Raw genomic sequence first — 25501 nt, 5'->3', positions numbered from 1 at the left:
CATTGTACCGTGTGTTGTCATTTCTAGATGTGAAAGACTTGAAGAGCAGTTAAATGACCTGACTGAGCTCCACCAGAACGAGATTCTCAATTTAAAACAGGAGCTGGCCAGCATGGAGGAAAAGATTGCCTATCAGTCTTACGAGCGAGCCCGGGACATCCAGGTGGGTGATAGAACCAATGACCCAAGTCCTGCCCTTTGCCTGCTCTTTCAGGAACTCATTCACTTTTGAAATATGCCTGCACTTCAGTATTTGTTTTTAGTCCTTGTAGCTTTATTGCTAAACTGCTGCATTCAAAAAGGTCCTTTTTCCATCTCTGACCTCTGGGTATCTCTCCAGGTAACGTCCTCTGTAAAGCAGGGCTGTGTCCCACACCAAGGGAACCTGCCGCTCAGCTGGAGCAGAGCAGGAGCCAGAGCCCACTTTTTGTGCAGGTTTTTGTATTAGACACTCAATGGGCCGTGACCCAAACACTTTTTTACAGTCATGTTCCCAGTACATGGCCCTGGGGTGTGGTTGTGTCACTGATTTTACAGCAATGGTCACATACATCTAAGGAAAAATGGCTTTGTGTGTGCACTGCATTGAGTCAGGAAACAGTTCTTTCTGTTGGCTTTGAAGAAATAAGGAGGTGTTTCTAAAAGTTTCTTTTAGTATGTAAAAAAGGTTGTGAAACAGAGATCTTGGAGGCCCTTCTACAAAGCAAAGCAGCTGCTGACCCTTACAGAGAAAGGCCTATTCAGAAACAAGTCTCTTGACTATTATAAGTACTTACTGTGGTAGTTTTAACAGATATCTCAGTTCTGATTGCTAATGGGAAATATTTGTAGTGTGAGCAGAGAGTTGTAGTTTAAGAGTTCTCCCTTTTTCCTGCAGTGGTACTTCAGCCAGGTGATTTCCTCTGAAGACCAAGCAGGCTATGCTGTTCATACACCAGATGTAACTCTGATTGTCAAACATTCTTCCTGGTCACTGCTGTTTGGGACAGCTGAGCAATTCTGCCCTGTGCTTTCAGGGGTCTTAACCAAGGAGAGGCATTCATGTTTCATTGACCCCCACAGACATGATGCAGTGAGAAATGTAACAGGTGACAATGACCTTTAAGTTAAATTTAATCAGTGTCTGTGCACAGTGGTACAATGGCCCCTGGCAGTGTAAACAGGAGGCTCTCCCTTGGGGGAGTGTTACAACAGTCGGGTTTTGTTCTCCTCTCTAAATTCAGATGGCAGGAAGATTGAATTGAAGTGGGATTTCTCAACAGTTTTTTTTTAATTTTCATTGTATGATTCAGTACTTTTGGTGCAATCTTAAAAGTTGGGACAGCCTATTTCTCAGCACTGCTGGGGAAGAGGGAAGTGTTTTGTTGTATAAAAAACTATTTAAGAGCATGGGCTACTGTTGCAGAGGAACAGTCCTGGTTCCTTTTTTGGTGATCAGTCTGGGAAGGACTGCTGCAGACTTGTATATCATATTTGCAGTTGGCCTATGTGTCTGGAAAAGGTGACTCTTGAGGGGAGATTGGGAGAAATATTGTAACTTGGTATTTTCAAGAGCAGAAGTCTCTCTTGGTGTTAATTGCCTGAAAACCTCTCTCCCTCTCCCTAGCCCCCTGCATTGCATGTCACCAGTGTTTTAGTGCAGGTTGGGTCGGTCCAGTTGGGGTTCAGCCCAGTGAAAAGGTCTGACAAATCCCACTTGAGTCAGTGGGGCTTTAAAGAGGTGGATTTGTGCAGGGTAGTCTTCTCCTTACACCTCCTTTCATTTTGCCTCTTCCTGTAGGCAGTTCCATAAATCTCATGCTTCTTACCCTTCTAGATGTCTTTCCCCAGCTCTCACAGTCAGCTGGAGCTATGCCAGTGCCACAGCTTGCTGCAGTCTGGAGAAGATATCCTTCCTGCAATGGCAGCTGTGCAGTCCCAGCCATAGTGCCCCTCAGACCTTTCTCTGAGCTCACAGCTCATTAGGCAAGCGGAACACAGCTGAGCCTTTGGTAGTTATTTTTGTTGATGTCGTTTTCTGCAAGGTTGCCTAGTTTTCTGCAGAGGGGTCAGATAAGCACAAGTGACTCCAAGGAAGGTGATGGAAGTTGAGGTTCTGGGAATGCACATCCCAGAAGAAGATGAAGATTTCTGGCTAGGCACAGCACTTCTGTCCTCTGAGTTTCTTGCTGAAAAAGCTGAAGTGACCAGGTGGCTGGGTAGCCCCCTTCTGGCAGAAGCTGTGGGGTTTCCCAGCCTAGCATCTCCATGTCAAGCTTTCTGGGTGTGGATGAGGTGCCGTGGTGTATTGCAGGCTGCAGTGCCCAGTCAGCAAGGGGCTTCTCACCTCGGACATGGGAAATGGCACTGCTTCCTCTGCTCCCACTGCAGGGCAGGAGCTCAGTGCATGAGCAGTGTGAGGTGAGGGGATGCTCCTGACTCGGCCTGGTTGGTGAGGTAACAGATGTGAGCTTGAGTAACCCAGCACATGCTCTTGCCCACAGGAAGCGCTGGAAGCGTGCCAGACGCGCATCTCCAAGATGGAGCTGCAGCAGCAGCAGCAGCAAGTGGTGCAGTTGGAGGGGCTGGAGAATGCCACAGCCAGGAACCTACTGGGGAAGTTCATCAACATCTTGCTGGCTGTCATGGCTGTCCTCCTCGTCTTTGTCTCCACTGTGGCCAACTGCGTTGTGCCCCTGATGAAGACTCGCAATAGGACGTTCAGCACTTTATTTATAGTGGTTTTCATTGCCTTTTTGTGGAAGCACTGGGATGCCATCACCGGCTACTTGGAACGATTCTTGTCTCCCCCCAGATGATGGTGGCAGGAATGGGCTGCGCCGCTCGCTCCTGGCGCTCCTGGTGAGCAAGTGTGGCAAAGATTAGTCAGCGACTACTCTGCTGAAGTTTTAAAGTGTCCGAGTGAATTTGTTTACATTTAGAATAACGTTTTTTCTCTGCAAGATGCATTGCAATAGTATTTTTTAGATTTTACTCAAGAACTCTTTTGTCAAGAATCCTGGATAATTTTTATGTAGCATGGTTCTCTTTGGATGCAAATCTTAAGATTCTTTAAAGTGTACAAAAGAAATGAATAAAACACAGAAATTTGGAGCATACCAATGGGCAGTTTAAATTGTGGCTTGAACTACTGTACTAAACCTGTCAGGAAGAAGAGAACGTGGTTAGCTTAAGATGAGCAAAGCTCAATCTAGTGCACAGCCTTGAATGATGGTACCACAGCAAACCTGTAACACTAAACTTTTACTGTGAAGTCTGCTCACATTCCATGTCCGAGTGTATGCGTTGAGTGGTTTCTTTCCTTAACAAGAGAAAAACAACAACGTGTGGATCCCTCTCCCAGCTCAGCATCTGGGTTCGCCGTTGGTGTTAACCTGACTTCAGTAACTTTCTGTAAGGCTGGCTAACTTGGCTGAGTATATGGAGTGGAAGCCTCATGCCATATACAGTAACTGCACAGTCGTGCTACAGTATTTTGAAGTAGTCCTTGAAATACATATACTCTTTAAGCAGAAGCCCTTGGTCGCACTTTTAAGGTTTTTTTTTAATATATGTATATTCACAGATTTAAAAAAAATCCGAACAGCATACTTGAAGAGTGTAATACTCAAACTCTCAGTGCTTCCTTATTGTTTCTAATAGGATTTTTTATTATAATTATAATTATTATTATTATTATTGGGGTTTTTTTTGAAGGGGTTGGGAGGGTCATTACTTTTTTTCTTTCAAATAAAGAAGTGATGTTTTTAAATGAAGAAATGCGTGAATAATTGTGAGCCGTCTTGTCCTGAAGCAGTTCTGAGAAGGGCAGAGAGTAGTTTCTAGTGTCAGGCTGTCAAATGCAGCACTGTCCATATGCCATTTGTCTGTCCTCCTGAGCTTAAAGATGCAGCATCATGGAAAACATCTGTTTTCTCCACACTTTTTTGTCATGCAGGGCTTTTTTTCCTTTTTCCACATGTGAAGGATGCTATGTTTGTATTTTTTGTTTGCATGTCATCTGTCATTCCTGGCCTCAGGATAAGAGCAAGGAATTTCTGTTCATCTCTTCCTAGGGAAAAGACAGGTTCTTTTGAGGAAAGAAATACTGACTCAACAGTTCACTTAACAGAATGGTTATCTCAAAAATAGTTCTAACTAAAAAAAAAACAAACAAACAAGAAAAAAAAAACAAAACAAAACAAAACAAAAAACCCAAACAAAAAACCCAAACAAACAAAAAACCTGAAAAGCGAAACCAAAGTTTTCCTCCTGTCAGGCTCTGGTAAGATTATTTGTGTGTCTGTATCTGTGGTGTGCCATCCTCTTTTTCAGCCACAAGGGACAGCACTTGGTGCAGACACCTGTGCAAATCCCAAAAGGAAATGCCAGCTTCAAATGCAGCCCCAAGTCTTCACAATGTGCCATTACTGGTGACCTGTTGGTACAGGTAGGCAGCCCTCAAGTCCAAGAAAACTGTGTTCATTCTGTGCTGATTTTTAACTGCTGTCCCTTTCACCATAACAGTGCCAAGATTCATCTTTTGTCTCCATGAAATCTAAAAAAAAAAACCCTCCAGGATTCTGTCAAAACCATTTATGGTGTTTAGTTAGGTCTTAATGTTTTCCTTCATTCCAGGATCAACTTCCCTCTAGGAATCAAATATTGCCCAAGTGACCTAAACCAGTTGAAAACATACATGGGCATGTATGAGACATGTACAACGTACATATACACACATACATAGGCATTGTGCTATGATACAGATTCTGGGTTCTGAGAAATTCCCTCAGACAAGGTTAATACCTTGAGTGTTTTCTGATTGCCAACAAAGGCAAACCCTCCACTCTCCAATCTTTCTTCCTCCAAGGGTTCTTTTTTTCTGTAGTCACAGGAAATTCAGGTGCCCTTCCCCCAGGGATCCCAGTACACCTCTCTGTCACCATGTGCACTAATCTGCTCCTGTCCTAATTAAAACCAAAACTAAAATAAAAAGATTGACATTTACAGCTGACTCAAGCCAAAACTGCTTGTGCTTTCACTGCAGTGCCACAGCCAGAGCAGGGGTGTGTGGCCGTTCCTCCCCTTGCTCCTGGCTCCGGTGAGGCTCTTCTCTAGTGACTCACATTTCGTGGCTAACTATCATCTTGCCATTTTGCAGGTTTTGTCAGAAACAAATGTGTGAATAACAGTAAGAACTGATTTGGCACATAACTGAAATACTTTGTTGCCTTTTTTTTCCTGAAACCTGGCCTTTGTACCTCTTTTGCTCAGTCTTGTTCACACTACAATTGCTTAAGATAGGTTTTCATGTGATCAAATCAGGAAGGAGTTAAAAGCCAGTGGCTCTGGACATTCAGTGTCTGTAGTATTTAAGGAAGTGTTGTCCCTCTTTATATCCTAATTTCATTTCTTTTCTCAACTCTGTCATCTTCAGTAAATACCATTTGCTAGCTTGCCAGAAGGTGCAGGTTTAATAGAAACTGACATCTCAGAACTCTTTGGTGAAGGGCCATATACATATGGGTCTGGACAAAGTGTCTGTCTCTTTCTCTCTCAACAGTTTCTTCCATTCCAGAAAGCTGTCTGCAGTAACGTCATGTATGATGCTGCATCCACTTCTCATATCCTAACACGACTGCCATGTGTTTTGCCTTTTGCACTAGCAGAACATTTTGGGGTTTTCCTCCCTCTTCAATTTGAAAGTCTGTGATGATTTCTGATAGCTTAATGATGATGTTGTTGGAAATGTGATTCTAGCTTTAAAGCTCCCTTTCCTTGTACATGGTTGTGTTTGCTTTCCTGATGGAGTGCTTCTGGGTGACATGTAGAGAACAGTTTCTGCTGTGGATGTGAGTGCGTGCGTGAGTACCTTTAATAGCCTCCTTTGTAGATAAAAACTTCTTAGTGACCATCTCTGAGTTGCAGAATGTTTCCCAAAACATTTCATATTCAGAGTTGAAGTGATTCAGAAATTGCTTAGATGCGTTTAGCACATACTGCCTTGGCACATAAAAAGGGAAAATTACTATGGACTGTGTAAGTTCCAGGAGCAGCACCTCCTCATTAACATTTGAGGGTTCAAGTGAAGTTCATCTGTTTCCCCTATTTCCTTCAATATAAAGAAGAAAGAAAATCTGGATGCAAAAAAAAAAAAACCAAACTTTTAAAACTTTTATAAAGTTCTTTTTTCTCTCAGCCTCATTAGTTCATTTCAAGGGTATTCAGCATGCTCCCAGCAGTTACTCTATTGGTTTATTCCAATCCCATGTGTGTTTAGGTGGGATCAGATGAACTGCTGACTTATGTGCGTGTTACAGGAAAGCAGTCTGTCAGCTTTGAAAATATGCATTTTTAAAATTAAAAAAAGAAAAGGCATTATAACAAAAGAAGCCAAGCTACAAAGGGTTCAAGATTGAGTAGTTTTTCCAGTTTTTAAATGAATTCTGGAAGTGGCTAAAGAGTTACCCTGTGTGTCTGTGTTGTGTATGCCAGGTGGTATAGTCGTAGGCAATTGACTTAGCTGTAAGTGTGTTTTAAAAGTGTAAAAAAATAAACAGAAAAACTCACTTGCACGGGTTGAAAAGTACAGAAATGACACTTGTGAACGTAACACTGTAGTTTATAGATCTTAAGCTGCTAATTGTTGAGAGAGATTTACATTTGTCTTGTCTGATTGTCGCAGATTTATCTGTGGCAATTTTACTGTATATAAAAAACTTTAAATAAAGACCTCAGCTATTAACACCGGTCTAGTTTGGATCTTTCCGGAGGGGTGAGGGCAGGGGGAGGGAGGTGCTGTCATGGAGAAGAAGAGGAGTGTGTCAAAACTGCTGAGCCCTGAGAGCTCAAAATGTCGGCAAGTTTTCCATAGCTCTGATTGTCAGACTTTATCCTACACTCAGCCGGCCACACACCACTAGGGCACAATGAAAATAAGCTGGTGTCAGTGTCTGGTCTTTGCACGTGGAGGAAAGGAGCAGCAGCATTGCATTCATCCTCACTGATCCTTTCCAGCCCCCTTGTGCCTGGGACAGCCTCTGGCTCAGTTTGCAGGTCAGTTCAGTCAGACTTACCCACGAAGTGTCTGTCTTGGAAGGACCAGAAGCTGGTCCTGTATTTTTCCACCACTGGTCTGTGGCCTGCCCTGTCCCAGATGAGAACAGCCCTTGCTGCTGTGGACTTTGTCCTTAAGGGATTTCAGGGCCCACTCTGTGTGACATGCGTATTTAGAGGCAGGTGCACTTGCAGCATCACCCGTGTGTCTCAGGGAGCTTGTGATGGAGCAGTTCCAGGCCTGGCTCCGTTTGGATGAGAAAGGCTGCAGCTGCCAGGACAGCACTCCTTAGCAGAAAGCTCCCTCTCCCTGAGCAGAGGCAAGAGACTGCACTATGGTGGTTGAGCCCCTGCCGTAAACAAGAGGTATTTTGGCTACTGTGTTTCATAGAAGAATTTCTGAATCCTTTATTATTTGTACAAACTGAAAGTTAGCAGATTCCTCACTGGTGTGGAGAAGATACTTGTTCCTCTTGGGGTTTGGTCATGTGGTATCAGGAAGAACCAAGAAGGGAATGGAAACAATATTTTAAGGATAAAGGTACTGAGTCCTTTTCTCTGTTTTCACAGAGATGCAAGTACTGTAAAACCAGCAAGAGATCAAAAAGCAAAAGCAGCTGTTTGCAGGATTTTTCCCCCTGTAATCTCCTCACAACCAGACTGCAGATTCCAGCAGTTTATGCATGAAGCAAGTGCATGGTGCTGCTTTTGCTAGAGCTGTCTGGCTCAGGATGGGACGTGGCTGTGAGGGTAAATGATTCTGCATTCTTTTGGGACGGTCACCTGAGAGGTGCTGGCTGTGGCTCAGGAGCAGCAGGGGACCATGATGACCAAAGGTGAAAGCACTGGCCTTCTACTCCCATGTCAACAGATTTAATCTGATAATGTAGGGGATTAGGTGGTGTTACTCAGCTTTTTGGTTAGTCTGTGGGAAGTGGTTTGATAGCTCCACCCAGGTCCTGGGGAACAAACAGGGATATGGCAAGGGTACAGCCAAGCTGGGTTGCAGCAGTGGAGGTGAGGAATTGGCTGATGTTTCTCACTGGAGCAGTCATTCTCGCCGGCCAAATAACATCACTTTGATGTGCTAATAGTGGAAATTTTAGCAAACAGCCAGCTCCCTACCACAAAATACCAGTCTTTAAGTTGTTTCTTAAACACCAAATCAACTGGTGTTTAAGTGTTAGTCAGTAGTTCATCAGCCTCAGTGGATCCTCCCTCACTGACTGGAGTTAGAAATAGGAAGAGGGTTCTTTGCTGCCTGAGTTAGCATGAAATAGAATATCCCAGGGCAAACCAGCTTTGCTGAGTGGCTTGTACTCTAGCCAGATCCCCTCTGAAATTAGGAATAAGAGTCAACTTGAATTTGTTCTTGGCCTTTGTACTAGCCTTGTGCCAACCCTGGCCAAAGGGGAAAAAAGAAGTAATATTGCCTGAGAAGGGCCAGAGCAGGATGGGAAGATGCAGTGTGTTTTCAGCCCTCTTCCTCAGTGCAGCTGTTCCTGTAGTCCTGCCTGCTTTCAGGTGATACTCTCCTTGCCTTACAACCAAGAGGTCTGAAGGCATTCAGAAGTTCCTCCACTACACATAAAACAGTGTTTTCAGATTGGGGTCACCTATCAGACCTCTGTTGCGACAGCCTGAGGACACCTCTGGCTCCAAATCATTGTTTGAAGAACACCTTTATGCCTAATCCTGATTGTGACCTCCAGGGAGGAGGATGCCTGAGAGCCTGTCTGGCCAGGATAGAGAAGCAGATGAGTGTGACACCACATTGCATTATCTGGTCAGTCAGCTCCTCAATTCCACCTGATTCTGACACATCTGCATATCACCGAGGTGCCTCCCCAGTCCCTGAGGGTGAACAGGCTCTGGGCCAAGCCAGCCCCCGTTCCTCCTCAGCTCTGCTGAGCATGTCCCTGAAGGGGATGGGACTGACACAGATGAGCGCACTGAGGGGGAGGCAGCTGCTTGCTTTGCTCTGGGAAGGAGCTGTGACAGCATGGCTCATGCTTGTCTCAGACACACCCTGAGAACTAAACGAGATATTTTACAAATACCCCATCCTGTTTACCTGGGCAAAGGATCCTGAGAAGAGAACAGGGACTGAATGAGGAAGCGGGTGACGTTTCACGGATGGAGCACTCCTCAGCAGAAAACATCTTCAAGGAAGCAACATTCCTCGACCCTCCTGATTGTTGTCTCACGCGTCTTGAAGCAGTTGTGACCCTTGGTATGGGTAAAATAGTCTTGTCCCACACTGCTCAAGAGCTTGGGCTATGTTCCTCCAAAAATGTTTCTTTGAAAGATCATTCACTTTTTTCAGATCAGCTCTCCACCTCCATTGGGCACATCGGCATTTCCCTCCACCTCTGGAAACAGACTGGTAGGTAGGTATCAGCTGGCATTCCATCTGTCCCGTCCATTGCTTTCCCAGCTGGTAAAGGCCGGTTGTTGCTGGGAGCGGCCAGACTGGCCCAGGCGGGGCCGAGTCTTCGCTACCCCGAGTGCCCAGAGCCGGGCCAGGGGGTGCCTGGGGCGCTGCTGGCTCGAAGTTATAGGGACGGGATCTGGACCGGCTGATGGGAGCCCTTTTGATCTCGGAGTTAACGGAGGGGCCCTGACGCCTTCGAAGGCTCCGGCCCGCGTGACGCGCGCGGGTCCCTCCGCGCCCTGAGGGGACTCGCGACCTCCTCGGCTCTGAGGCCGCCTGGCGGCGGTGCCTGGCACTGCACGTTGCGCGCGCCCGCGGTCTCAGGCGACCCCTGGCGGCCACATCTGGCAGCGCGGGCGGAGCCCTCGGGCAGCGGCCGGGCCCGGGAGCCGCGGGGCTCTCTCGGCGGGGGCTGCGGCTTGGCCGCCGTGCCCCTGCACCCCGCGGGGCCGGGCTGCACCCGGCAGCGGCGGGAAGGTGCGCAGAGGACATGGCAACGGGCACCGGGAGCGGGGCAGCCGGCACAACCCAGCCCGCCCACTTGCAGGCACTGCCGGAGCGCCCCGGCTCTGCCGCTGACTGCTCGGTCAGTGCTGCCGCATCCCGGAGCAGCGTTGTGCAGCGGGAGGGCACGTGCAGACCCGGACCTGCTCGGTCATACAAACACCTCGCCGAGGCTATCCCGGGCTCCGGGGCATCCCGGATGTACAAACGGCCTTGCCATGCAAATGTCCCGGCCGCTCCACCGCCGGGCCACGGGCAGCAGCTGCAGCAGCACGCCGAAGTCCCTGTGCTGGTTCTACTGGGCAGGACCCCTCTCCTCCATGGTGCAGCATCATTACAGCAGTAACTCAGTGGTTATTACTGCTCGGATGCAGTCCGGTATCGTGTTGGCTCGGATGAGGAGGAGCCTCTCTCCCTGCTCAGGCTTTGCAGGCCCTCTCCCGATCCTGCACAGGGCAGCCAGGCCTGTGCTCGGCTCCGTTGCCCACCTGGAGAGAGAATAGGCAGACACAGGCTGCAGCTCTGCAATGCCTCGTGCTCCCTGCTCTGAAGGGAGCCATTCCGAGGGGTAATTGTTCATGGGACATGCTTGACGGCCCTCAAACCAGCAGTCACATACGGCTGAATGCACTGCTTCTGTTGTTAAGCATGGTTGGGTCTGTGATTACGGTGGAAATCAGTCATTTGCCTGATCTGGACCTTTCCTCCCTTCTCCTCAAAGTGAGGGTGGAGTCTACAAAGATCTGCTAACATGCTCCTCCCTGCTTCATCCACTGCAGCTCTGCTGAGCACTCAGACCTGATCTCCTGCTGCTTCCTCTCCTGTTCCCATTCCTGCTCCCATTCGTGATGTCTTTGCTCGCAGTTCTGGCTCTAGAGGCTTGGTGTCTCCTCTAGCTCCCAGAAAACGTGCTGTCCTGTTTGCTGGCTTGTCCCAGAAACAAAGAGGAAACCATGCTGATCAAGGCTCCCAAGCACCAGCCTCAGCCCTGCTCTATTGGAGTGGTGTCCCCACCTAGAGAACTCACACACAAAGGAACTTTTTCTTGGATGCAGGGTAGCTTCCTAAGAGAAAAGGAAATTGAAAAATCATATGAAATTTTGAGGTTCTTTGAGAACAGGACAGAGAAAACATAGCAACAGTGGCTACATTGATAAATTCTGCATTTCCTGACACGGGCTGGGAAGGAGGGATCCCTGCAGCAGCAGGACCACAGAGTGATGGGGGCTGGAGGTGGCAGACAGGCCAGCTCAGCAGGCACATGGCAGTGCAAACAGAGCTGGTAAGCACAAGCTGCCTGTGGGCCCGGGGCAAGATAAACCTGCAGATTTTCAGCCTGAAGGTGTTCCCTCCTATTAGCAAAATGCCCATCATCCTTCTGCCACATCCCCCTTCGAGAAGTTGCTAAGAGCTGCACCTTTTTCCAGGTGTTACCTACATCGTTAATTACTGGGGGTAAGGTGTGGCCTCATCTGAAAATGGGGAGGCTGTGGAATGAGGGCTGTGGGGCCAGGGCACAACTGTGAGTTGAGAAATGCAGGGAGCTGTCTGGGAAAAGGCTTTTAATTGAGCTGCTGAAATCCTTCCCCCTCTCCCCATCAACAGAATGAAACTGGGTGTTCTGCTGTCCAAGATAATATTTTGTTTTGCTCTGGTGTATGGACAGTTGTGGGAGCTGCTGGTGGAACCCCGTGCAGGAATTCAAGGAACGTGAAAGGTGAGTGAGCCGGTGTGTCAGGTCCTTGTGCGGGGAAAGCTCAGCCCCACGGCGGGCTGTCCGCGCAGCAGAGCCGAGCCTGGGGCCGGGGCTGGGCACCGGCGGGCGGGAGGGCGCGGGGGCTCCGGCAGCGCGGCCCCGGCGCAGCCGCTCCTGCCGCGGGTGCTCGCAGGGAGCCCGGAGCCAGCGCTCTGCAGGGCTGAGACACCGGGGCAGCCTCGGCTTTTCCTCGCTGCCGGCTGACGAGCCCAGGGCTGTGCAGAGCAGCAGCGAAGCTCGCCTAGCCTGGACCCCCGGCCTGACACAGAAACACACGCGAGGCACGGCTGGTCAGGATTATCGCCCTTGCTGGGCTGACCTAAACGTGCTTTACACACGGAGGTACCAGTGAGCAGGTGCGATAATGGCAGTGGAGTAGATGGATTGCTACTATCTGGGTTACAAAGGGCTTGTATTTAATCATGCTCAATTTTCTTTCCCTGATGCTGAGTTTCTGCTCTGGTGCAGGGCTCACCAGTGCCCAAAGCAGCAGCAAGGCAGCAGATGCCCAGAGACCTGCCCAGGTACCACCCTGGGATGATGGTTGGAGCAGAATCATTGCAGGCATCAAGCCCAAGCTCAGTACAGAGGTGCTGAAGGACTCCTCACATGACAACCAGCTTCCAGGGGACAGCGGGTGGGTGAAGCCCCTCCGAGACGGCTTGGTCACACCTCATGCTGGTGTGATTGTGGCTGTGGCACCTGGCAGAGATGGTCCACACTCTGCTGCCTTCTATTTTTAGGATTCCCCTTGGAGCATGTGAATGGAGTATCTGCTGTCCCTGCAGATCTTATCAGGGCAATGCTGAGTCTCAGCTGCTGGTAGACCACTGCCTCCCTCTGAGATGAAGGCATTGGGAAAGGTCACGGGCCCAGAGACAGCCAAGGCCAGCCAGGACTGTAATGATCCTCCTGGCTACACCACTCAGACCAGAGGTATCACACAGGGGTTTCCCCTTGCTGAGGCATCTCCCTGCACTGAGACTGGGGACAGGGTGGGACAAGGTCAGTCCAGGGTACCCCTGCATAGTCAGGGAGCCAGCAGCCCCAGCGCTGTGTCAGCCAGCAGCAGCTCAGAGAGCCAGTGCAGGAGTGGGGTGGATAGTGCTGGTGCCCCAAGTGCCTCCCCCCAGTGACACCAGGCCACATCCAGGCTGCAGGCATAGACTGAGCATCAGGAAAGTTCTGATGGCCAGTGGGGGCCCTAAGACTCACTGCTGGCTGCACTGGCAGCAGCACTTCAAGGCCCCACTGGACGAGCTCCTGTTTGCTCCCAGAGGTGGGAGATCTGGTGCAGGCTTTGGGGAGGGAGAGGTGGCAGAATAGAGCAGGAACTGGCTGGGCTTTTGTTGCCGTGCTTCCTGTTTCCACTGCCTGTGGCCATCCCTCCTGAGACCAGACCATGGTTTTTAAGGGTGCTGGTTTTTCTTCTCTGTTAGCCTGCTCTAGCCCTGACTCGCTTCCTTTCCCACTGCTGTGCCATTGGGAATGCTGAAGGATGTCCTTCTGTTCCCATCCTGGAGCCTGGCAAAGCAGGGACTGCTGTACTTTGCTCTGTTTCCTTCAGCACAAGCAGTGTCAGTAACTTGTCACTGACACAGGCTGAGGTTCAGGCTCCCCTAATCACTGCTCCCCCCATGGCCTCCTGAGCAGCAGTGAGCCAACACTAATCAGTGATTGAGCTTGTTTTGTTTATTGTTGGCTTTCAGCTTGTGGGCTCTTGCCCAGGTTTGGTTTGTTTTGTTTTTTTTTCTGGAGCATCTGAAACCCCAGAGAATTTCTGACTGTGCAGGTAGTTGTCACCACATCCAGATCGTGACAACCCATCCCTGTCCTTTCAGGGGAAACCTGTGGAGGGCTGAAGATTTTCATCAAGTAAGTTTCTAACACAGGCTTGGAGCTCTGGTCAAGAATGTGTTAATTAATACTCAGGGTTCCTGCCAAGCAGCCTGGGAGGCCAGTCCTCCTCCAGCCAGGTGTGGGGAGGTGAAATGACAAGGTCTCTGATGGTATTGCCTAAGGTCTCTTGGCGAGGTGGGAGAGATGTTGGAGCACCTGCCGTCCTCCAGTGCATCCCCTCTGTCCTGTGGGGGGCAGATCAGTTTTTGTCATGGTCAGAAAAAAATAAAAATCACAAAGCCTTGTTGCTTGTCCACCTTGAATTACTATCAGCTTTGACAAGCTATGTCTCTTGGCTCCCAGGATGCTGCCAGCTGAATCTAATGCTGTTGATTTGATAATATATCTAATCTGACTTTCTTGAAAATGCCCAGTATATGAGAGCTTCTGTTTTCTTACTTGAACCATCTTCCCTCTTTGCCTTCTTTCTCTTTCCCAGCTGGGGCCAATCTGTCTGGGAAATAGTCCAATTTATTTCCATCTGATGGGAGCGGATCCCAGCTCCATTCCTTCCATCTACTTCAGAGTTGAAATCAGCCTAGGTCATTATTTTGAAATCCCTCATTTTCCTGCTCTGCATTTTTGCTGCAGCTTTTCTCCCTCATCAGAGGCATCAGTGGAAACACCTCCAAATATCTCTTTCTGAGGGGTTTTCCCAGAGCAACCATCACGCAGTCAGCATGACCTGGTTGATTGAGGTCCAGACAAGGTGTTCCCCACAGTTTAGACCTTCCTGTGGTCTGAGCAGAAGCACCAGTATCCCATGTTGGATAAAACTTAAACTAGCAGGTCTGGCCAGGCCTCAGTCTTTCCACAATCACCCCCTAAGGGTCAAGGCACACAGCACTTTCTCTCCTGTGCCTCTCGTGGCTGCTGCTCACCATGTGGGACAGCCAGGTGTCTGTTATTCAGCAGCATGTGGTTAATGGACCCATCTGCTTTTGCTCCTGAGGGGATCCCCTGGATGGGCCCTGGACCTTGGCTCTGCCAGTGTGGGGCACCAGTGCTGCTCCACGTGGGGAGGGATTTGCTGTTCTGCTCCACTGCCCTCCTCCACTTGCCGTGGTGCCTACCTGGGGCTGCAGTTCCACCACCTCTGAAATGGGCCCTGAGCTGCTTCTAACTTTATTCTGGTGACAAGAGAATCACAGCTGAATTGTCCAGTTTATGGGTCCCCAAATAAATTAACTGTGATTAATAAGCCACTGCCAGAATGAACCACTCTGCAGGCTTATCTGTGTAATCCCTGTTTGTGTGTTTAAAGACTGACAGGAGTGCCAAAGAAAAATCCAGACAAAAAGATAAGGGCTGAAGATGCAGGATGATGTCTTGAAAATTTAATTTAGCAGAGAAAATATCCCTTCTAAAAGCACTTTATTAACTGCTGTCAAGTGAAAGCCATTTGGCCTTCACGTGCTGTGGATGAATTCAGCCAAGTTGTGTCAGACTGCTCTGAAGTGTGGCGAGTGCCATGACCCAGGCCCTTCCCTGGGCTCTGGGTGCATAAAATCTGCATGATTGCTCTGCAATGGGGCTTGTCAGCAGGGACTGCAGCTGGGTTATGAATCACTTTAATTTGTCATGTGAGCTGGTTTCACACCAGCATCTCTGGAGGGAAAATGCTGGAAAACTGGGGGAGGGAGGAGAGGGGGAATGTCAGATGCTACCCTCCTTTTCTATTCCCCCCCACCCTGGGTTCTTGATGGAAATTATTTTCCCTCTCCACCAGCTAATGACTAGTCCTAAATTAATAAGATGGAGAGAAGTGGCCAATATCAAATGTATGTGTTTTGTTTTCACTTCTGAGTTGAAGGTGGCCACAAGTCATAGTCTGTAATGATGGGGGATGTTATCAGTCACACAATCTGACATTTTGCCAAAAGGTCTCTTTTGTCTCTTCTCTGAAGTGTGAAAATAAGGGATGTTGTTTCTGGTGTTCTGTAAAGAAAAATGTGAGTTGCAGAGCCTTAAGGAGCCATTAGATGAAGGAAACCAAAGAAGGAAAGAAAAGTCAAGACCTCTTTCTTCAGATAATTCCACAAATACTGGACCTCTAGGGACACTTAATGGAAAACATTTTAGGAAGCACCTGAAAATCTGCCATGAAAATTTCCCATCCTGGTCATCCCATTGTCTCCTGCATCCTTTATTTGTGTAATCCTGAGAAAAATCAAAAACTCAGATAATAATTTGATTTTTCCTTTATTTTGTATTTACTTATTCAGTTGCTGTTAAGGACAATAAAAATGAAATTACCCACTCCTGACTGAGTTCCCTCAACACTTAGGTAAAGTACAGAATTATACAAAACATCTAGATTCCCACTGCATGTTATCCTGAGCAGCAAAAGCATAAACCAAACATAAGCCCCTCTATGGAGACAGATTATTCACCCACCAAAAGAATTACTCACTGTGGGCAAGGAGGCTTTTACAAGGTTGAATTTTCGGCATGCAGATGAATGTTACAGCTGGTAAGAATTCATTAGTCAATGAATCTGCAGCAAAGAAAAAGATAAGGAGACAGAGATTTGTTTTCCTTAAGTGGAAAGGGTCCCACATTATGATGCTGTAAAATGAATGCCCTGATCTCTTCCTTTCTCAAATCAGAAAAGTGTTTGGTTGTCTGTTTTAGCTTTAAGCTCACAATAAGATCTCCTGAAATTAAAGATTTTCTTGTTTTCTTCAATAGAGTGGTACCATTAGACATCTCGAGAGACAGCTGCTTCCTAGAGAGGGGCAGGAGTGCGAAGGTACAATCCAAATGCCCTTTCCAGTGCTCCCCTCAGCAGGCTGCCTCTCCTCTCCACGTGTGCCCAGAGCCAGGGACCTGTGTGGCCGCTGCACGGCCTGGTTTGTGACTCTGGGGGCACCTGGCGACACCAGGCTGAGAAAGGAGCTCCATCTTGTCGTGGTCACCCAGCCAGCCAAGCCCTCAGCTCTGGCCAACAAGCTGTTTGTTATTGTGGCCTTGCAGCAGGCAGCTCCTCACAGCAGTGAGCTGCAGCCTGGTAAACAGCATATGTGAGGATGAGCTGGTGGAGCTGCCATAAAGAGTTTTCCTTCTTCCAGATTCTGGCTCCCCCACCAGCCACAGACCTGCTGCTGGAGCGAGCAGAGCCCAGCTCTCGGCAGCGCGGACGGGGATTGGAAAAACGTCACCCCCAACAGACGGGAGCTGCGTGCGGCCCCGGGCGCGGCTCCGGCCGCAGCACAGCACACCTGGGCTACCCGAGCACCCGTGCCCAAGGCTGCTGCGCCCGCCTGCCTGCGTGCAGCAGGCATTCAGACGGGCCGTGCACATCTACTGCTGCCCAAAGGACCAGCTGCCTCGGTTTCTTTGTATTTCCTGAATCCACTCACTCTTCTCTTGGTTTCTCTGATGCTTCCCTCGCCCCTTCCTCCAAAGACTGTGTGGAGGATGCACACATGAAAGGAAGGAAGAGTTGGCCTCTTAGGGAGGAAGTAGGCATTAGTACTTTTTTTTTTGGTCCAATTTTGGAACAAAAAAGCTCCAGCCAGGAACCGGTCTGATTAGGTCTTAGGATTAAACAGATGCAAAGTTTCATGTGACAAGTAAAGTGGCACATGGAAACTGATGAATTTTTATGTGCTGTTGTTCCCCATCTCTTGCATGGGATCAGAGCTGTTAGATCTGTATCTGATTAAGGGTGAGACAGAACAGTAACAAAAGTGTTGGCTACCAGTCTCTTAATGGTCATTCTGGAGCTGGAGTGTAATATTCTTTTGAAATAAAGACCACAAACAGGTCATCTCACTTTAAAACAACCCCACTTCTTTCTATCTTAAAAAGAATGAAAGGAGAACAGCTTTGTTAACAGTGCCAGAGCTGGAGCAGAGGTGCATTTACGTTCCAAAACTTGCATTAATGCCCAGCTGCAAGAGTTTCCAAGCAGGGTGAAAGCCAGCAAGTCAAAGGAGTTGGACAATTACACTCATTTGTCTGCCTTGTTGGCATTGAAATAATTCAGGCAAGGCCAACTGTGTCACTGAGATTCTCTAAGGTATAATTTAGGCATGAGATGTTTACAATCAACTCTCATTTGCATCAGCTGCGAGAAAAACAGAGAATTTATTGGTTATTTCAACTGGTAGGTTAACTACTAGTTTAACCACTAATATTTATTCAACCTTCTGCATCTGAACAGCCCCATGGCCAGATCCTGCACTCTAGCTGCCATGCTTGCTCTGCAAGTTTCCTGCAAGTGAGAGAGGAGCAAGGCCAGGACCTACTACTGTGGTTCAAGTTTTGCAAAGCAGAATTGATGCCTGACTTATGTGGGTGTCTGACTGAGAGCCCAGAACAGTCAGAGGTGTTGGGAATCATATGCACACCGTTTTTCAGTCCCAGGAACAAGCTAGAACAAAGATGCAATTTGCTATGGGCCATGCTCTGGGTGCCTGCCAGTGGTGGTTACAGAACTGCTTAGCAAAGAGCTTGATAAAATCAGTGGGGTCGTTTGTGAGCTAGGAAGTGCCCCCATGTGTGCCAGGATCTTGGGGACTGCCCCCCAGACTGCTTTGTGAGTGCTGCACAAGGAAGGCTAAACGCTGCTAAGCAAGGCTGCAGTGAGCAAGGTGACGGACTGACAGATTTGATTGAAACTGGAGGTAAGTTTTGCTGAGTTTTTTTTTAATCCTAGACTTAAAAAACATCAGTTAGAAGAGGAGCATTGATGGAGAACACCGAGGGAGACGAGAAGATTAGGAGGTCAGATTCCAGGCTACAGAAATCTCTGTAGGCTGCGTGGCTCTGTCCATCTTGGGCAGCTGGCATGGGTTGCAGGGGAGAGGCTAATGACTGCTGGCTGTGATGGCTTTGGTGCTGCTCATACCCCTTTCTCCAGGAACTGACCCAAGCCTTTCAGCTAATTCCTGTATGCTAGTGGCTCTCTCTTTGTGAACGAATCTTTGGTATTTAGCTGCCTGGCCTGAAAGGACTATTCTTAGGGAGGAGAAAGATCCCATATTTCATCCTAAAGGCACCTAGTGAAATGCACGTTTTCCCATTGTGACCCCTGACAGATTCCTGGCCATCTCCCCTGGCCGGCATTTACCAGGGAGAAGTTAAACAGCCCTGTGGCTGACCCTACAGAGTGGGAGGGAGACTGACCCTAGTCCTGCCCTGGCTGGAGGTTGTGCTGGTGATTGCAGGGGGTGGGGATCCCAGGTTTGGGTCTTGGAGGAGACAAAAGCTGCCAGAGCCCAAATCTGACCTGATGGTGTGTCACAGGATTTGCCTCCTTCCAGCTTTCGGTGAACAAATCCTGCCAATCCACACCTCAGCTGGAGAGGCAGAGGAGCTCAGCACCCAGGCTGTCACCTGCAGTGCAGCACCTGCACCTCGTCAGTCCTTGTTGCTTGCTAGAACTCATCACTGCTCTCCAGACAAGCACCACGAAGTAAAGGGTTGCTGCTGTTGCCCAGCCTTTGCAGGGCTGATGGGTCATTTCATTCACTGGAGATATCATTCTGCACCCTGTGTAAGCAGACTTGCACAGAGCTTGGTAGGATCGCAGAGTGATTTGGATGGGTCCTTCTACCCCTCGTGGAGCAGAGTAGGCTGAGAAAAGGGACACCAGGGACACCCACGACTCCTGAAATACACTGCCCAGCTGTGTACAATGTAATACATAGATGTGGAATAGCACAACCACTAAAGCACTACTGCTTAGACAGACGGGACAGCTGAGCTGGCATTCAAGTCATAAAAGTACCCCAGTCTCTAACTGTGTGGTGTTTATATTTTAAAACAGTGTTAAAATGTCATTTTTACTACTTAGGTAGTTTGATTGCCTTTTCCACTCTCCTCAGGCATATCAGCTGAGGTTGCTTCATCTCCCTTTGCTTTACCACTACTTCTGCTTAGTTTCAGCATCACATTCACTGTGGGTAAAATACTTAGGGTGCCCATTCCACTGGGATATCTGGATAAAAAACTGGTTTCAAGTGTGTAAGGATTCATGTGACTGTTTCCATCAGCACACTTCTAACATAATGAATTTTACATTCTTGAATTTGTGATGAGTTCAAACACAAATACGTATCTGTGCACAGAAACATGTGGATGGTGCAGGGACTGCATCTTTGCAAGCTGAACTGGAACTGTCTGAGAACTCTCCTTTTGTCCTAAAAATTCAAAATGCAACCAAGTCCAGCATGGGGCTTGCCAATGCTTTAAATGTGTATGTGGGCACAGGTAGTTTTTATACATGTGTGACTTTTGACTTATCTCTAAGATTAATGAATGTGTTTCCTTTAAAACTGTTGGGGTCACCAGGGAAATGTTGAGAGCGAGATCACACTGTCTCCATACAACATATCCCAAAACATACAAGCCAGCTCAGTGCAACATGGTATATCTTTTAAAGTGACGTGAAATGTTAACCAAAATGCTTAGGATTGTATTAAGCATGCAAAACAAACAATAAATTTACAATTAACCACATTTAACTCTTTCACTTCAAAGCACAAAATGAGCATCAACACTGAAGGCTCAATAAGCTCAGTGAACATGGGGGAGAATAACACTGAAGCCACTGAGGTAAGTCAAATTAGTTGGAATTAACAAGGGTTCTATGGGTTGTAATAATATATTTACAGGCTGATGATTATGCTGTGGGAAGGAAGGGAAGGGGATTAAATTCCTGTTTAGTTTAGACTGCATTTTAGTGCAGCCTGTTCTTCAGTAGTACACAGTTAAAAATGTAGTCTGTCAAATCCCACTGACATATTTTGGCAATAGACATATCCTCTAATTGAAAGCAATTGTTGTGTTGTAAGCTTTCCCCTTTTCCCATTTGTTTTGGTTAATGAGTAGTGGTGGCCTGTCTACTTAAACACGTATTGAGCAACTGCTCACGGGGAAGTTAGCATATTGCAGAGCATGCAGCACGATCCTGCCTGACTTCATAAGGAAAACTTCCTCCAGGCTTTGGTGGAGAATGTTTGAACAAAGCTGGTAGGATCAGCCTTGCTGGTTGTTGTTGCAGGGCTTTGCTGGATGGGTCAGCTGGGGCTTCCATGTGTGAACCCTGGGGTAGGAGTTCAGGCTCCCTCCCAAGGCAGCAGAGCTTTGTTTTGAGCAATCAGCATTGTCCTCTGCTGGGATTCCCATGAAGGGATGCTCTGCTTTATGTTGAATTTGTTTCCTTTGCTGGGAGCCAAGTCCTGCACCCTGCGTGGCTGGCAGGTAGTCAGGACACGCAGGGCCCGGCACGGATGGGACCTGGATGGCCCCGTTGTGCCATAAAGCTGTGAGCAGTGCCCCGCAGCTCTGGGGGGCTCAACGAGCCCCTGCTGGGTCAGCCCAGGCAAAACGGTGTGAACACCATTGCTACTCACAGAAACCCTCTAAGGCTGGTGCTAGCTGGAGCCAGGGCCCTACTCTGCCATGCCCACCTGCACCCCTGCCTGCCTACGATGCCTGTGTTCACAAGAGACAGGCATGGAGCAGAGACTGTCAGTGTAACCGGGGTGGAAGGGACTCTGCTTCACTTGGCCACCACCTCAGCACAGGCTGAGCTTCCCATGGATCAGAACTGGAGCTGCATTTGAACTCATGAGCCACATCTCCAGCCCTGACCAATATGAAGCTAGGATAAGTGAATGCTGAGTCCTCCCTAAGCCTCTAAGGAAAATAAAAGCAACAGGTCACCAAGGAGGTCTGGGGAAAACTGGGAAACCTGCTACTCTTGCATCCAATGAGGGTCCAAGTGGGAAAGACCTTCTGTCCACCCACAGGGCCCAGGTCAAACTCAGCACAGGCTATCAAAGACACATCTTTATTGCCTTGTGATAAACCTCCCGTCCAGAAAGTCCTGGCATTATTGTGTGTGTGAACTTTCACCATCACCAAATCTGTCATTAACCCAGAAAGAAACCTTTTTGTGCTCACAATCTCTGTCTGCACAGCTCCTCTCAGGAGGCAAATCCCTCATGGTGAACACGTCAGCTGGCTGCATGCTGCAGACAAGGTTATGACTGCATTACACATTCTGAGGAGAGCAAGGCTCTATATTACACTGGGAAAGGCTCATCTTTGAAAACAAAGAGGCTCAAGGAAGAAAAGGCTGTTTTTACTCAGAAAGTGGCTGAGGTCCCCATAAATCCCTCTCAGCCTTGCTCAGGCAGGGCGGGAGGCCAGCAGCATGGTGGCAGCAGAGCGTGCTGTGCCCCTGCCGTTCCTGTCACAGCCGTCTGCAGCAGAGCCTGGGACCACACCGGAGCGTGCGTTTGGATTAAAGGACGCTGGGGAAGTGACCTTGCCTTGGTCTTTCTGCTAAGCACCTAGCAGACTCCCAGTGTGCCAAATCATTGGTAAAAACAGTAATGACACTCTGACCTCACCCATGAGCAGTTCCTGCAACGCACATTAGTAACAATAAAATGGGGTCTCGGTCCATGCTTATCCAAAAATACACTGAGCATTGCTAATCAGTCTATTTCCAAGCCCACTGTTATTTCTGAGTGCCCTGAAGTGCCTGAGTGAGCACTTGCTGATGTATCCAGCCTGATGCTTCAGGAGACTAACAACTGAGAGCATCAGGGCAGGTAACAGGCATGGCTGGAGAGAATCTGGGAATTGTGGTGATCAGGGAACAGCTCTAATTCAGGCAATGCTTTCTCTGTGTCCAAGTGCTTCTTGGCTCCTCCTCATCTCGCCTTGTGTTTCCCTGGTGAATGGCTCTTTGTTCAGAAATGCTGCTCTGGGGACAGCCTTGTTCTGGCCATCTCTGGGCTGGGACAGTGGAGACCAAGGGGACCACTCCACTTTCTCCTACCTGTTACCTTCTGTAGGATAACCACTCATGGCCTCTGGCAGGATGGGGAGAAGACAAGGACTGGACCCTTCTTCTGATGCAATTTCCATCAGTACAGGTTTCTGAGATGGAAAGCAAGTGACTAAAGAGATTCAAAAATTGTCTGTGTTTGTGAATTCACCTTGTGGCTGACTGCCAACCTACTCTGCAATCATATAGACCCAAATTGCACACAGGGGCAGGGAGTAAAGGAAGTGAGAAAAAGGGGGACTGGCTGCCTGAGCCAGAGCACCTTCTGACCCACTGCACTGCCAGGGCTCTCCCACAGCAGCTCCGGGGTGGCAGCTCCTCTGCCAGGGTCCCTGTAGGCCTTCTGTGGTGACTGAGCCCAGGCTTTTCTCTGCATGCCATGTGGGGCAGAGCAGGGGCAGCTGCCCCGTGTGCCAGCACGTGCTGCCTCACCAGGCCTTCCCCATGCACTCAGTGTGGAACACAAAGGCATGGAGCACGCTGCTCTACTCCCAGGTCCCTGGGGGTCCCTGTCACCCCAGGCATCGAGGTACCAGTGGTCCTGCGTGCCTGCCCTGTGGGCAGCACCTCTGCTCTGCCCTGCCCTGGGCTGCTGGTGCTGGGCCAAGAGCTGCTGAGGCAAACCTGGCTACCCCGGGCTGTGAGGGTGGACATCCTTCCCAAATCCACAGGGCACCCTACGGGCACTTCACAGATAACCCCTGCTAAATAAACAGGTGTTTATACTCTCTATATTAAAGAGATGAAATCCAGGGGCTTGACAGTGTTGAGTCAATATAACCTGAGTAATTGCATGAGTAACTTATGTTTCCCCTAAAGGGAAAATGTTCTTGTGTAAATATATTTATCAATAATTAAAGCACTTTTGAGTTCTTGTGTGCACGGCCCCTCTCCCCTGCCCCAGCTGAGAGGTTGGTATCCTCAAACCTGCACAGGAGTCAAAGAGGAAGGTTGTTTGGTTTTTTTTTTTTTGTTTTTTTTTTTGTCAGGGGGTGATGCTCTATGACAAGAGGCTTGTGGTTTAATTTTGACCTTTTTCTCTTCCTGAACAAAAAATAATGGTGAGATCTGTGTATGAGAGATTTAAAAACCTCTACTGCTCCATTAGGAGCATTATCCTGAAATACTCACTGGAGCTTATAACAGCCCAGATAATAGGGGTGGGAAATCATTTCTGGAAAATATTCTCCTCAAAGCATCTTACCAGAAAATTGTTTCCTAACAACAACAATAGCAATAAAATCCTTGTCAAATAATCCTTCAATACCACAAATATTTTGTCTTTAATTGTATCAGTGTAGACAAATGTTTGGCAAAGGCAATAGGAGTCAGAGTTCCTGGGGAATTTTTTCTGACAGAGCCAATGCTGGATACCTTTGGGTAAGTCACACATTTTTCAATGTTATTTGGCCTATTTTTTTTTTTTTTATTTAACTATAATCTGGAATGTAATTTGATATGCCTTAAAAGGCTGATTTCACATGGAAGATGCTCTGCTATCAGGGTAAGCAGCCATAAGAAATCCTAAAATAGGCAGATTAAGGGTTTGGGATCATGTGGGTTTATTTCTATGCAATTAAAGACATGATCACATTTAAAAATTGCTAACTTGTAGTTTAAGGAAAAAAAAAGCCACTAACAACTGGGAGTCCCACATTTAAAAACAGCTAATAATTCTTAATTAAGGATATGATTAGCAGAGACAATGAGTTAGATAGCAAGAAAGCACAGCATTTAATTCAATGCAGATTTTCAGTGGACATGGCATGGCCAAGGCAGTTGTGTATTAATTAGTGCTCTGAAGAGGGTGAGGAGACAGGAAGGGGAAAGGAAAATTGGCAGGTGTAGAAATGAGATTAGACAACAACAGAGGATTTTTCTCTCCAGAACAGAAGTCGTGCAGAATCCCCATCAGCCTCGCTAACATGTTTTGTGTAACTAAAGTTCCATACCACAGGAATGGGCAGGGGACTAAGGCACAGCCCGGGGAGAGGGAGAGGGAGGACAGCTCTCCAGGGCTCGCCTGTGCAGCATTTCCAGGCAGCTGTGACCAAACACCAGCCTCCATTTCCCACCCTTGTTTCAAAGGCTGCTGGCTGTTTGTGGACGGTGCGGTGCCTCCGTGCTCGACCCTCGCCGTTATGTGATACAGCTGCTGCAGCCGCCCCGCGAGACCAAGCGCTGACTCTCCTCCAGCCAGGTCTCTGCTCCTGGTGGAAACCCAGGCTGGAGGCAAGGATGCTGTGCCCACATCCCACGGCCACTCCTCTTGCCTGTTAGCTCTGCCAATGCTTCAGCTTGAAGCGCGCACATAGCGCTGAGCATGTCATGACCTTGCTGTTTGCCATGCGCTGCAGCACATCCGCGTCCCCTCCTGCACGGGGACCGGGCTGTGTTGCCCAGGGATTCAAGACCCTGAGCGACCTATGGCTGTGCCCTATGTCACGATACTGTGGCAGGAGGCCAGCTGGGTAATGGGCTGGCTAATTGCTCAGGGCTGGTTCATGAAGCCTGCAGGGACGTGAGATACATGGGCAAAGTATCTGCTGCGGGATGCGCGGCCCCGCCTGCCCCATCCCGGGATGGACCCCGGCTCTCCGTACAGCCTGGCCCAGGAGAGCTCCTCAGTCTCAGACGAGTCCCCTCGCGACGAGGAGCCAGCTGACACACCTGCAGACGGGAAGGAAGGCAGCAGGAGTGAACCCGCTCAGGTGGAGCGATCCCACGGGATGGGGTGGTGGTTTAGGGGCTATCCCGTACATCACCCCAGTGTGGAATTTGGGAAATCACTTTGGGTCTTGTTAAAGCGGCGCCCGTTGGAGGGCAGAGGAGACGCGCAGGCCGGTCTGTGCTCCGCTTTTGACGAGGCGGGCGGGCAGAGCCGCTGCAGGGGTGGGGCCTCGCCCGCCGCCCGGTCCCCGGGGAGCGAGAGAGCGGGTGTTGCGGGGGGGACGTGTGGGCTCCGGGGGAGGGCTGTTCCGGCTCGCCGTGCTGCTCCGCAGCTGGGAAAAGTCCTTCTTCTCCCGCCCATTCCCCGCCGGCCTGTCCTGCTCGAAAACGC

The 25501-nt window shown here is 48.8% G+C and overlaps 1 protein-coding gene across 9 annotated transcripts in view; it reads left to right on the top strand.

Moving 5' to 3' along the window:
* Nucleotides 1–6724, top strand: part of TMCC1 (transmembrane and coiled-coil domain family 1) — a 74808-nt gene extending 68084 nt beyond the window's left edge. For all 9 annotated transcript variants that reach the window (XM_077184715.1, XM_077184712.1, XM_054640121.2 and 6 more), the window contains 2 exons: nt 28–163; nt 2484–6724. In XM_077184715.1, coding sequence (XP_077040830.1) covers nt 28–163; nt 2484–2798 — 451 coding nt within the window. In that variant the 3' untranslated portion in view covers nt 2799–6724. The remainder of the gene's footprint in view (nt 1–27; nt 164–2483) is intronic.
* The last annotated feature ends 18777 nt before the right edge of the window (nt 6725–25501 follow it).

This window comes from Agelaius phoeniceus, chromosome 11 (genome assembly GCF_051311805.1).
Source record: "Agelaius phoeniceus isolate bAgePho1 chromosome 11, bAgePho1.hap1, whole genome shotgun sequence".
In the NCBI taxonomy this organism is placed as follows: domain Eukaryota; kingdom Metazoa; phylum Chordata; class Aves; order Passeriformes; family Icteridae; genus Agelaius; species Agelaius phoeniceus.
The sequence above is the reverse complement of the archived record's forward strand: the minus strand, read 5'-3'. Positions and strand labels throughout refer to the sequence as shown.